This window comes from Triplophysa dalaica, chromosome 2 (assembly GCF_015846415.1).
Source record: "Triplophysa dalaica isolate WHDGS20190420 chromosome 2, ASM1584641v1, whole genome shotgun sequence".
NCBI lineage: Eukaryota > Metazoa > Chordata > Actinopteri > Cypriniformes > Nemacheilidae > Triplophysa > Triplophysa dalaica.
Window position 1 is genome coordinate 5,419,329 of NC_079543.1, and position 13,196 is coordinate 5,432,524.

The window sequence follows — 13,196 nt, forward strand, 5'->3', positions numbered from 1 at the left end:
ATTTACACTTCTCCCCCGATTTAAGCCATGAGTTTTCACAACTTTGGTCCACAATAAAAATATTTCTGGCTATGAATATAACTTACCAAAGACAACGTTTTATGCTCCATGTAAATCATAAACCATAGCAATCGCTTGAGAAATTTCCTCTCCAATATGGCGGACTCGTTGACGTATCGCAGCAACGGACCAAAGCGCTCAATGCGGCGTCTACGGTGGCACTGATGAAAGCCAAACCAGCACTTGCAGCTTGATGCGTTGCGCAAGACTCTTATGACAGCAGCGCGATTACATCATGTTTGCTATGGTCATACAAGCAGAATAACCAACCAATGACTCCCAGAGGCGTGACAGCTATTGTACGCCCAGATAAAACCGTCTCCCGTGCATTTATGTGTAGAGTTAGCTGGTGCTATCCATACTTTATAGGACAGATTATATGTGAATGGATCATATCCGAAGTTTCTCTGTTTAACTGTATTCTGCATTGAATTTTTATAATATCATTTTCTGTACTATGGCGCGTTTCTCCAGCATGGACGACAGGTGCGCTGTGTTGAATCTATCGCGTCTCCATCTGGACGACATGAACTTGGAACACATCGTTGACAGTAAAAGAAAACAAATTCAACAGCTGCATCTCGCTTATAATCGCTTATCTCTTCTTCCTCCTTCTATCTGCCTTTTATCCAACCTGGAATATCTGGACATCAGCAATAACGGCATCACATTAATACCCGAAGACTTTATACGGTTAACGAACCTAAAGACGCTCGTGGCGAAAAACAATCTGCTGGATGAATCGTCGTTTCCAAAGGGTTTTGCGTGCATGCAGATGGAAACTCTGAATCTGAGTGGAAACAGGTTTGGGGATGTCCCCATGCAGTTTCTCAAACTCACCAAACTGCAGTCGCTCTCACTTGGTGGTAACAGATTGAAGAGCATCCCTCCCGAAATAGAGAATCTGACCTGGTAGGCTGTGTGCCTGTCTCACCAGAGTGTTATTATATATTGAGCATTTTGGAATAAAACAATGGTTAAACAAATTGAAAACAATTTGCTAAAAAAATGGATACTATAGCCTACTTTTGATGCAATAAAAAATTATATAATAATTATGTACATATAATCTCCTTTGTGCCATAAAGTCCAGTAGAGTCTTCAGTCATGGCTCAACTTTTACAAAAATATTCAGCGTTACTAGGTTGAACGCATTTTATGGCCCGCGTTTGTTTTTGGATCATTTAAAGGAAAGACCAACCTAGCATGAGACAGCAAAATAGACAACACATTATTTGCTCTTAAGTTAATGATTCAATCCCACCCTAGAATGTTAAAAAAGGGGTCTGTAACCTTCATGTTGCTAAATGTTCTCTTATCTTAATTTGAATGTCTGAACTTTGCATTTCCTTCCTTTTTTTGGTTATTTTTCCTTTGTGAATGTTTGTCTTCATTGTTTAATCTGTCGGGTATTGATCAACTCTACAGTCTAAACACTGATTCTTTACATAAGACACTTTTTTTGGAATCAAGCTTCCTGTGTCCAATAAGTATCAAGTAGTTAATCAAACACAGAAATATCCTTCCTGAGTTTGCACAATCCTTTCCTCAATGTTTTATAAACTCAGCGATACAGCTTTGTTATAGTTCAGATGTCTATTGTGTCCAGTCTTGAGATGCTGTATTTGGGAGGAAACCTGATCTCCTCGATACCACCGGAAGTGGCCAACCTCACCTGTCTGAAATATCTGGTTCTGTGTGACAATCGCATCCAAAGCATCCCGCCCCAGCTCAACAGGTAAGTATGTGCTCTTTCCTTTGCACGTTCTCAGGTCAAATAGCTTCCTAACAAGAAACTCTTATGTCTTTCAGACTGCACTCCCTGCTCTCTCTCAGTCTTCACAACAACCTGCTGACCTTCCTCCCTCGAACGATCCTCAGCCTCGTGCATTTGCAGGAGCTCAGTCTTCGTGGCAACCCTCTTGTTGTGCGCTTCATCAAGGACATGACCTACAATCCTCCTTCCCTATTGGAGCTGTCCGGTCGCACAATCAAATCAAACAACCTCCTGTACCTAACGAATGACCTGCCGTCCAATCTAATCCATTATTTAAACTTGGCAAGTGAGTGTCCGAATCCGAAGTGTGCAGGTAGGCGACCGAACCGCAGCGTAACGGTTTGTGGAACAGTCAAGTTCTTGGATGTTCAAGGCGCTTTGTTTCTTGTCTCGCAGGTGTTTACTTCGACTCGTGCGTGAGGCACATCAAGTTTGTGGATTTCTGTGGGAAGTACCGCCTGCCGCTCATGCATTACCTCTGTTCTCCTCAGTGCTCCTCTCCGTGCAGCTCAAATCCACAGAGCGAAGCCGAGTCGGAGGACGAGAACAGCGTCCCTCCAGACAGACTCCAAAGAGTACTGCTGGGATAGGACGGACCTCAAACAGGAAATCTTACCTTTTATATGATTTCGATTTATTACTGAATGTGTTCATATATACAGTATGAAACGTATGGCACAGGTCCCTGGTGACACCCCTGCCTAAAACCTGACTCAACCAAAAAAGCACTGTTTATTAAGATTAAACCGTGTAAAGCTAATTATAATTTATTAAGTTGAATATTCCCTTTATAAATCAAGGGATCTTAAGGGAATTTTACACTAATAAAGTGTTTGCATATAAAACCACTGTTGCATCACTTTTAAAAACAGTATTAAGGATTTAGTCTGCTACATACAAGCTTTACTACTGACAAATGAAGAACAAACTGCATTTTTGCTCTCATGATCAATACATGAAGGGTTACTCTTTAACCTTTCCTTTGTATTGACTGTCAGTCTGCCCTAACTCTTCCGTCCAAAGGTTGGATACTGAAGTTCTCAGGATTGACGCCAAACATTCTCTAAACTGTATAATATATATATATATATATATATATATATATATATATATATATATACACTGACTTATTGCCAAAGGTTTGCTCAGTTGCAATGTTTTAAGAAGCAGATGTAGTTTACAGTATCTAGTTATAATGATCTGGTGAATAATCTTAATAATAATAAAACAAATCTCCTCATAGATAACATATCTGTCGTGTGTGTTTCTCATCAGCCCCAGCTGTTATCTAGTGTGTGTATGACCTTTCTGTCTTACAGTTATGATCATTTTAACAGTATTGCACATGCACAATACTGCATGGGTGAATGTGTGCGGCTTTGTCTCAGAGCGTTTTGGGTCAGTGGGTTCATGCGTTTATGGCCAAATTTATTTTCAGTCTGCCAACAGCTGCTACATTTATCACAGATATCACTCGTTTATTACCATTTACGACCTTACGGTGACACGTGACACTATAATTTTAAAACCTCTGCACTGAGATGAGGAACGTGTCCGTCTTTGAGATGAAAGGACCGTTTACAGTGTGAGTCAGCGATTTCTGAGCTTCACAGATCGAAGTCAGGATTCAGAAAGCGCAGGGGGTCGTTTTTAATCGGTTAAGAAAATTACACAAAAAATGTAAGAAACTTTGAGGTCCATACTGGCTATTCCTCATTGTCATATGCAGTGGATGACACAACGTTAAAAAAACCGGTCTGTTTCGTCGACGCTATTGCTCAGAGATCCCTGGTGGTCTAGTGGTTAGGATTCGGCGCTCTCACCGCCGCGGCCCGGGTTCGATTCCCGGTCAGGGAACGTAGTTTTTTCTATGGAAATGCCGATTCCTACAAGCATTATTAGAAAGAAAATGGTGTGTGTTGGCAGGTCAACTGTGCTCAATCTGACGAATTTTGTACGTTGGACTTTCACAATTTCTAACACGGATGAAGATGTTATGGAAGACCAATCCTTCAAAAATTAAAAATAAATAAATAATACAAAGTAAATCCATGTCGAAATGTAAAAATGCAAAATAAATGAATAAATACAGAAATGTATTTATATAAAATAAATGGAAAAATAGGTATTGAAACGTATAATTATGATCTTTCTATATAATTGAACACAGGAACAGGGATAACGTCCCTGCCTCAATAATTTAGCCTTGGTGGTCTTCACCTTCAAGAGTTCACCTCCTATAGGCAAACTGGTTAGTGCTTTGAGTTATCGGGCAGTCATTGGTTAGAGGCCAGCTTTCTTTCTTTGCCATGTTTTTCAAACTGAAAGTTTAAAGCTGAGAATTCTGCTGTCAGATACCGTTCCCCCTGATTTAACTGGCCAAATGTAGCCCCGATGGGCTTCCCCTTCAAGTATGCCCCTCATTTAGGCCAAATGGTGTAGTGTTTAGTGCTATGGGTTTGTGGTTGGATGGTCATTTGTCTGAGGCCAACTGCATTTTTACATTGAGCAAAGGTGAACCATGTCTGACAGCAACATGTTTAGTAGTCAGAATATAATCTGATTGACAAATTAAGTGATATAAACCAGAAATTCTGAGAAACAACTTCTTGTGGTTTTGAAATTTAGCACTGTAAATGTGAGATAAGTAGGCTATGATCTTTCCATCTCAGGGGGAACAGTATCTTTAAATAGAAATTAGTAATGATTTAGTCCAGAAGGAGGCAGTAATGGATATATTATAAAGTAGAGTGCATTTGCTTAGCAAGTCTTGTTTTGGAATTTGTAGTGTACAAAGCTCAATACAAACATTTATGCCATAGCGAAATACAAATCTAAACAAATGTATTAGTGTTGATACATCATTTCTGAAAAACAAAACAAAATATAGAAAATTATATAGATATATTAAATATATAAACTTGTTACTTGTAGGTTACTTGAGTGTTCAATCTGTAGCCAGCGAGACGGTTTTACCTAAAGTCGTGGGGTTACACGTGGAATAAAAACACCAAGACCCGCAAACCTTTTCCCTTTATTTGTGGTCTTTTGAACAAAACAAATATTAAAAGATAAATTAATAAAGAAATCAATTAATTAAAACCGGTTTAGAAGCAATATAACTAAATATGTTAAAATATAATTAAATAAACGTACAAAAGAGTGCAGTTTTACTTCTTCTGTGACAGGATTGGCTAGAAAGCCTCCTTGTTGTCCGCTATTGGTCAGATGAAAAGTCACTCATTTAGTAGGTCCAACCATAGGACGCAGAGAGACGCTTCAGGGCGGGGCTTGTGGAAAACGCGGAAGTCTTCCTAGAGCGTCATATGACGTGTCTCATTAATATTAATAAATCCTTGTCGGACTTTCCCTCCAACGTGCGCAATTGGACTACTGCGCAAGGGCGGAAATACACAAACACGAGTGTAGTCCATTTTTTGTAGATACTAGCTCAGTATATTTCAAATAAGCAAATAATTAATTTAATAAACAGCGGAATTGAAATGCACCTCAGTGCTCAGCATCGATCGATGTGTGATGTCTAATGGCGGATGTTGATGAGCTCCCATCTTTGCTGTGGGGTCTGGACACTGTCTTCTCAGCATACTGCAAACTTTACATCATAGACATCCTAGAAATGGGGGAGTCCAGACAAGTGCCTGGTAGGATAAAGACAACAGCTTTGTGCTACTGTTCACTATTAGAACTGACATTTTTATAAGGTCCCACTTTACCGTCACAGATGATCAAACTGCCCCAGAATATAAATTATTACAAACATTACAAAATAATATATATGATATACTGTCACATAGTTATATCACATTACAAATTTACTGAACATAATAGCACAGTTACTAAAAGTTGTAACTTGTTATTGGTTGTCTGCTGTTATTAAAGTACTATACTGCACATATAAAATGTGTTCTTCTTTATATAAGCTTACATATTGATATTTTTATTTTGCACTTATCAGTACACAATGAAGTTGTCCCATAACCAACGTTTTCTAGGTGTTTACTTCTATAAGACTCATCCAGTATCCCAGGTGGATGTACTTGGGACAGTCGTTTGCAAGAGGGAGAGAGAAGATTTCTATTGCTATGGAGGTAACCTGAGTGTGAAGAGCATGTATGTCCTTTGAAATGATAAAGAATATCCTAATTCTAGGATTGTAGTTTATTGAAGATTGTCTGTTTATTTTCATCACGCAGTGGACGACAGCACTGGTGTTATAAACTGCCTTTGTTGGAAAGATGAGAAATGGAGAGATCTGGGGGAACCAGCAACATGTAAGTTACACAAAATGCTCAGTTATTTCTCTCCATAAAAATGGAATATGCTGTAAAATCTATAATAAATGGCATATAGTTTGTCCTGCTGGGGACACTATGTGGCAAAAAATATTGAATTCTCCTATAACTACAAAATAATCTTGTAAATGAAATTGTCGCTCAAGGCAGAAATTCTAGTGTAGCCTCTGGAGGATTTAATATCGAAGGTGAACTCAGGCGGCTGAAGGAGACTCAACGGAAGAGCTCTGTGCTCGAGATTGGAGACCTGCTCAGGGTTCGAGGAGCTGTCAAAACCTCTCGGGGTCAGAGGGAGATTAAAGCCTCCTGCTTTTGTGAGTAGATGGCCATGCGGTGATGCTGGGACAAAAACATGGTTAATGTGTGAGAATATAAATGTTTCTAGTCTTTATTGTTTTATGATCAGGTAGAATTAGTTTGTATGTAGAACAAATATAATGTTTTGCTCTTTTTTTTCAAATGTGTTAGATAAAGTGGATGACCCTTTGATGGCCGTGCAGATTTCACGTATGCTGGAAATGCCTCAGCTGTACAGGAAGTGGTATGATAAGCCGTTCCAGGTACCTGGTGATGAGCTGTGTGCCAACAAGTAAGACAGATCTGTTTTTAACATCGCAGTAAACTGACGTTTAGCAAGTTTAGACTGAATCTACTTGTAAGAATAGACACAATGTGCATTTAAATTCTTATAAGCATGCACAATTTTTTATTACAGGGCAACCGGTTCTACAAATTTCCAGATTTTGGTGTCTCGATCAGTTCTCACCCTTCAGGAGTTCCTCTCTGAGAAAGGGGTGGCCAGATTTCGACCTTATGATGTTGAGTTCCTTTTACATCCACTGGTCCAGAACGCTGTGGCAGACCAGGTACTGCGTCTGACCCTGACCTGCAATGAACTCCTGACCTATAATATGTACACATAATACACAACTACAGTGGACAATATGAATGCATAAAGCTACCAAGAGTCTGTCCTTGTTCAATGTCACTACGCTTGGCTGGGTTGTAATAAGATATAACAGCCAGGAATAACGTGTGGTAGGCGCAGCAGGGGAGATCATGTTGTAATGTTTGATGGCAGCAGGCAGGAGCGGTCGTATTTAATGCCTTTGTGAAATCTCCTCTGAGATGCTGGAGATTCAAGGATAACAACATATGGTGATGAGTAGCTCATAAACGTGTTTTCTAGCCATTTAATAATGGAATATACATGGACAAAAATATAGTGCATTTACATGTACTTTGTCAAATGTTTTACTTTTATTTCATACATTTAAGATTAAATTGGTGTTTTGAATGATGTTGTGAGGATGATTTGATAATGAAACGTTACATTTTGTCTAAAGGAGTCAGATCAGCCTGGGCCGTCATTTCCCTCGCAAATCCGAAACGTGTTAAAAGAGACCCTAGGCCACCTCCAGGAAGAGGGAAAAATATTCCGCAAAGTTCGAACCCAGGATGAAGTCTACAATGTATGTACACCCATACGTGTGATGTCATAGTAAGAGAGTAAAGCTGTGGTTTGGCTCATCTCAGGAAAGTCTTGCCTAGTATTTTATTCCCATAATGCATTATACATTTTCAGGGCTGAACTGAATTATGTTATTTTTTTTTTAAATAATAGGTTTGACTAATTACATTTTTCTTTTTCTTGATGGCTGTAGGTAACTGAACAAGACAAAGATCTCCACACAGGGATCAAGAACATAATAAGAGAAGATACTAAAAGGGAAAAATGTATGTATTTCGAAATACTTCTTTTACATACTAAATACATAACATTTGAAATACTTTATTTTGATTGGGCAGTTGTGGGGTCTTTCTTCTTACATGTTAAAGTTATTGTAAACTACATCCACATTTGGTGTAGTTGGGTGGTATTACCTTCACAGTAAGCAGGATAGTGTAGTCAGCCACTCATGATCTGAAAATGATGAAGCAAAAAATGTCAGCAGAAGACCTCAAATGTTGCTCTCTTGCAGATGCTGAGAAAGGATGTCATATCCTGCACTTATTATCCAGCATAAGACAGCACTACAGCCAAAACATAAGTCGCGAGGCCCTGCAGGTGGCACTGACGTTCTTGGAGTGCAACAGCGACATTATCAGCACAACTGAAGCACACTACACCATTCTTTAGTTTTTTTGTTTTCATAAATTTACGAGTTTTTTACACCCAGAAATGAAAAGTTTTGTCATTGTTTATGTCCTCAATCTATCGTTTAAACCCCTGTGGATATCTTTGTTATTCTAAACCAAAGCAAACATTTTAAAAACGTGTTTACAATGGCAGGGCATAGTCTCCGAAGCTTCAAATGGATGGAAGCATTATCAAAAAACATCATGCGATATTCCAAGTGTCCCAAAGGCATACGAATGGAAAGAAAATCTGTTTTGGTCCTGAAAACAAAGAAAGCCACATTATGTGTAAGCAACATAAGTGTAAATAATGTCATTTTTTGGCGTCAACAATCCCTTTAAAAAATCATGTTCAAATGATTAAACGATTCTATTTATAAAATATTTTGGCTTTGGTTCTATTCATGTAATGTTCTTACAGAAATAACAATTCATACAGCATTAAGGTTTTGAAAAGAGATCTTTCGTTACAAAAGTAACAAATTATAGTTACAGTTAGCGGCCGTTAGGGGGCGACGTGAGCTGTGAAATTCGTGAGCACATCTGTCTCTATGCCGCTTTCATTCTTATTGGTAGATAGCCGTTTATCTATTAAATCTCAGCCTCGTTCATTGTAAATCTACCTGTGACTTTGTTATTACAGAAGTGCATTTTATCTTATATCACATGTCTCTTTATTTAGCGTGTACAGGTTAATTTCAGTTTATACGTTCCAGTGGTTTATAATATTTTCTCAACAGCTGCCCTTCAAACGCATCAGCTCAGACCGAAAGAAACACGCGCTCTCTTTGTCTTTCCTACGAGTGGAGACAATGATATAAAGCTTTTTTCGCTCTTGAACTGCAACAGAGCTCCTGTCGAAAAGCCCAACCCCATTTCCCAAATATCCAAGCGTGTGTGCGGCGCGCGCTTCCTGCCGAGCACTGACTGCGTTCTCCAGCGAGCACGGACCTCGCGGTGAATTTAATGCGCGTCCTGGCCTCAATGACGAGCGCCGCTCACGTTTGACGAGACCCCCCCCCCTCACTCCAGGTAGACTACAGTAGTCCACGCAACACAAAGGATACGCGCCGATCCTCAAGTTATCCGTTCAACGACGCGTCGATTCGGATTCCACAACGCGTCTGGAACGCGCGAGTCGTTCTGAGAGATATGGATATTAGGATTTGCGTTTTCAGCAGACGGATATAAGTTTCATACCCCGCTATTATATACTATCTCGTTATCTGTATCAGGTCCAGGGGGATAACACAGGGACTGCAACAGTCGTGCGCGCTCATTGAAGAAGCACAGCGATATTATTCGCGCAAACGCGTCCTCGCGCTGGGAATTTATTCAACGCGTCTCGGCGTTTGATTGCCAAAATGCAATTTCGCACAGTTTTGGATGTTAAAGTGGTGGATGTGGAGAAGAGGAGGAACCCATCCAAACATTACGTGAGTCGGCTGCCTATTTACCTTTTGCGTCTTTCTCGAACCTGGTGCGCTCCTTTCTGTAGCGTGCGGATAGACATCTGGATACCGACGAATGGCACTTGCGGGTGTCACTTGTATGAAATCGTGCAGTTTGACCATATTGACATCTTTAACACTTTGTTATTTACGTACCTGATATGAGTCAGAGAGATAATGGTTATCGGTGGCGTGCAGTTTGATCAGCTGGCGTCATGCAGTAACACCGGGGGTATTTCAAGCTCAGCTGTAAGGGTCTCTCTCTTAATAAACTTTTATTCACGCCGTCCAGCGTTACACCCCCATTCGAACAATTTAGGCCACAACTTCACCGACAGATTTCGAGGTTTGGTGGCCTGAAGAAGTACCCTTATATGGCTGGAGTAGAAGCCTATGTATTGCCTGCAAAAGATGGGCTCTGAGGTTTCTTTTAAATATTTATGATAACAGGCTTGGCAGGCACATATGCAGGGCCATGTTGTGGATTAGCAATAGAGTAGATGTGTTTAAAGTATAGGTGAAATAAAGTTCAGAGTTTCTTATGTGGTGTGGTCCCTTTTGGCATTAAAAGCATTTACTTGAGCTGGGATGTTTGTGCAAGAATTGATGGTCCGTGCTATTCCTGCAAGACATGAGGAGGTCCCAAAGAGCATCTCGAGCGCCTTTAAAGAAGCCTGGAAATCCAGTCCTTTGTACTAAAGGGTTAGTGTCTGGAAAAACCCTGTTTGAGCTCAGAATTAATCTCTTTTGGTTTTAAACTTGGTTTTACACCAAATTTGGCTTTCTAGACACCCAGTTCGCCATCAGCCTTTCGTTTTATCTTATAACTCCAGCAACAACTATTCTCAGATCAGCGTTAGTGCAACAACCTTCCCCCATTGCCATCGTGGGATTCGGTGCATTCTCCCGGGGAGCGAATACGCTGCTCTGTCCCTTCCGCAGACTCTGGAAAGAGCAAATAAAGAAAGGCAGTTGTTAGGTCTCATTAGCAATGTTTGTCAAACAGCTGGCTATGCTTTCAGTATGAGATGGAGGGAGAGAAAGGAGGAGGGGAACTATGAACCCACATGCTCTTGTTTTAATCCCCAGAAGTGGTCTTGACTTCCTCTCTTTGAATGGAAGCTCGGCAGTTTTTAGACAAAACATATGAGAACTTTTTTCCTTTTTTACTCAAGTCGAGTAAGGTTTAAGCGCATGGAAGGATGACAACGAATAATCACAACCTCAGGTTTACATTTAGTCATTTAGCAAACGCTTTTAACCAAAGCGACTTACAAGTTGGGTAAACAATGGAAGCAATTGGGTCAACTTTAGGAGAACAAAAAGGGCAATAAAAACATGTCTCACAAAGCCTACTACAGTGTTCAGAGCTAAGTTTAGTATATATAAGTTTAAGTAAGCATGCCTTTAAAATTCTTTGTATAGATATTGTAGAAAAGATATAGAAATCAGAAATGATCGAAGGTTTGTCATCATGAGTCAGTTAAGGATTTACGAAAAATTGTAGTCATGCAATGGAATATGTTTCATATTTCCAGGCAGGAAGTCGACACACAAACACTCCTCATGGTGGATGGAGTTGGTTCTGTTATTTCTTAATAAGAAGAATAAGAGTACTGTGGGATGTGTCTCGTCACACACACACACACACACACACACACACACGATTCATTACAGTACCCTGCTTCCCACCAGAGACCCATGTCGAGATGTGTGTGCTTGCGCGAGCGTTTTGAGGCTCTCCCCAGACAATCTGCTGTCTTGACAGCTTTTGTCCATGACACATTTTCTTTACTGTTTCCGTCTGTTAGATTGCCCTCATTGGCCACAACAAGAAAATCGTGCCACGACTTGCCATGCTGAGATTGTGTTGTGTGTATCATGCCCTGCAAAACAGTGTTATTGACTGTGAAAAGGGACAGAGGCCATGAACTCTGAGATCTGAGTTCAACCCAAAATTACTTTTCATATTTACTCATCTCTGCGAGTAAATGAAAGCCTTTGGGGAAAAAGGGTTGTCACTCCAAAAAGCAAATTAAACACTGGGAATCTTCTAAAGCCATACAATTTAGGGGCGAATGGACCAAAATTAATTTCAAGACCTCAACTTATTTGGTAATGTAACTTACTGTACAAATCTCAGTTGCACTTCAGGTTTGACATCATTGACAACAAACAGAATCTGCATGGCTTTTTATAATAAAATATAAATACAAATATTTTAAATAATCTGTCGATTTCATGTTAAATGTAGTATTTAGTGTTTTTTTATAATTTATTTTATTTGTTTTTGTTTATTTGTTAGTTTATTGTTTTATTTCAGTTTAAGTATAGTTTGATTTATTTCAGTAAATAATTTGATTTTTTTATTATCTTATTTTCAGTAAATAATTTGATAACTTGATTATTTTATTTCCGAGTTTATTGCTGAGGCAACATTTCTAATTTTTATTTAGTTTTTCAAAGAATACTTTTTTAATAAAAAGATTTTTATCTTGATTTCAATTATCAGAAATATTTGGGGTAGTACACATGTATGGTGTAAGGCAAATCTGGAAATAACTGTACAATCAAGGTAAATCTCTTTATATTATAATTGTAAGTATGAATAAAATAATATATTATTAACAGTTTGTTTTCTAAAGGTTTGCTACATCACCCCTAGGAAACATGTGGTATATTTGTCAACTACCCTTTAAACTAAAAGCTTGAACGACCTTGAACTAATAGGTTTGGAAAATTATATATATATATATAATATATATATAATATATATATATATAATATATATAACTTTTGCTGTTCTGTACCTATAAAGTATCCCCCTTCCTCCAAAATCCTTCAGATTCTCAATTTTTCCACTGACAAAAGACTCCGGGTGCATCCTGTCTTTCGTCGCCTTTCTTTAATTTCCATGTTTTCGTCTCCATTCCTTTCTCTCCTCCTCCTCTTCTCTTGTTCCCTGTCCAACATGACATCTCGAAGCACTGCAGCTCATTGCTTTTTCTGTAGAGCCGATGTCTGTTGCGGAATAAACTCTCTTGCTTTCGGTGCAGCTTGATTACATCATCGAGAACAAATGATTCCAGAGCCGCTGGTGACAACATGTGTGGGCAGGAAGTGAGCAGCAGCCAAAGTGGGAAATGGGTTCTTCTCTCAGAGTAGCTAATGATGTCATCGCCAAAAAAGATATGAAGTTATTCTGCAAATGAATGTTGCATCATGCCACATGTTTGACAGCGTCTATTTAATAGATACGCTTGGAATTATGTGAACTAATGAGGAGGTTTTGTGGTTTTATGGTCTGATGTGCAGAATCGGGCTTTGTGAAAGGGCACTGGGATGAAAGATGAAATTGGCGTGTCTGAAAAGCCATGTAGGTGTAATGGAGCTGAGAAATAGCAGTGAAATGGTCTTTCTCTGTCAATTCTGTCCGTGCCGCACTATTAGACATTT

The 13,196-nt window shown here is 39.3% G+C and overlaps 3 protein-coding genes, 1 long non-coding RNA gene and 1 other non-coding gene across 8 annotated transcripts in view; 4 read left to right on the plus strand and 1 right to left on the minus strand.

Moving 5' to 3' along the window:
• The first annotated feature begins 343 nt into the window (after positions 1-343).
• On the plus strand, positions 344-3,078 carry lrrc58a (leucine rich repeat containing 58a). 2 transcript variants are annotated; one of them, XM_056762850.1, is made up of 4 exons: positions 344-972; positions 1,670-1,798; positions 1,873-2,123; positions 2,234-3,078. In XM_056762850.1, exons 1-4 carry the CDS (start codon positions 518-520, stop codon positions 2,425-2,427), a joined length of 1,029 nt encoding a protein of 342 aa, XP_056618828.1. In that variant the 5' UTR covers positions 344-517; the 3' UTR covers positions 2,428-3,078. The 2 variants fall into 2 exon arrangements, with proteins under 2 accessions (XP_056618828.1, XP_056618820.1); XM_056762842.1 differs by having other exon boundaries at positions 345-972; positions 1,873-2,150.
• A 544-nt stretch (positions 3,079-3,622) lies between these two features.
• On the plus strand, positions 3,623-3,694 carry trnae-cuc (transfer RNA glutamic acid (anticodon CUC)). Its single transcript has one exon. It is a non-coding gene; the product is annotated as a tRNA-Glu (tRNA).
• Positions 3,695-5,073: 1,379 nt separating this feature from the next.
• stn1 (STN1 subunit of CST complex) lies at positions 5,074-8,673 on the plus strand. Its single transcript, XM_056766944.1, has 9 exons — positions 5,074-5,499; positions 5,851-5,946; positions 6,052-6,129; positions 6,297-6,464; positions 6,619-6,739; positions 6,866-7,016; positions 7,497-7,622; positions 7,815-7,887; positions 8,133-8,673. The coding sequence occupies exons 1-9, from the start codon at positions 5,382-5,384 to the stop codon at positions 8,288-8,290; spliced, it is 1,089 nt and encodes a 362-aa protein (XP_056622922.1). The 5' UTR covers positions 5,074-5,381; the 3' UTR covers positions 8,291-8,673.
• LOC130436043 (uncharacterized) lies at positions 6,599-10,008 on the minus strand. Its single transcript, XR_008908908.1, has 4 exons — positions 9,897-10,008; positions 8,035-8,074; positions 6,917-7,054; positions 6,599-6,725 (listed from the first exon to the last, which is right to left on the minus strand). It is a non-coding gene; the product is annotated as an uncharacterized LOC130436043 (long non-coding RNA).
• Positions 9,201-13,196, plus strand: part of sh3pxd2aa (SH3 and PX domains 2Aa) — an 83,366-nt gene continuing 79,370 nt past the window's right edge. For all 3 annotated transcript variants that reach the window (XM_056766907.1, XM_056766924.1, XM_056766915.1), the window contains exon 1: positions 9,201-9,725. In XM_056766907.1, coding sequence (XP_056622885.1) covers positions 9,654-9,725 — 72 coding nt within the window. In that variant the 5' untranslated portion in view covers positions 9,201-9,653. The remainder of the gene's footprint in view (positions 9,726-13,196) is intronic.

Bases quoted from the DNA above. Each gene is read 5' to 3' on its own strand.
- stn1 (XM_056766944.1), top strand. From the start codon at position 5,382: ATGGCGGATGTTGATGAGCTCCCATCTTTGCTGTGGGGTCTGGACACT. The intron at 6,465-6,618 runs GTGAGTAGATGG...CAAATGTGTTAG, and splicing joins GATTAAAGCCTCCTGCTTTT to ATAAAGTGGATGACCCTTTG. The intron at 6,740-6,865 runs GTAAGACAGATC...TTTTTATTACAG, and splicing joins GATGAGCTGTGTGCCAACAA to GGCAACCGGTTCTACAAATT.
- lrrc58a (XM_056762842.1), top strand. From the start codon at position 518: ATGGCGCGTTTCTCCAGCATGGACGACAGGTGCGCTGTGTTGAATCTA. The intron at 1,799-1,872 runs GTAAGTATGTGC...TATGTCTTTCAG, and splicing joins ATCCCGCCCCAGCTCAACAG to ACTGCACTCCCTGCTCTCTC. The intron at 2,151-2,233 runs GTAGGCGACCGA...CTTGTCTCGCAG, and splicing joins TCCGAATCCGAAGTGTGCAG to GTGTTTACTTCGACTCGTGC.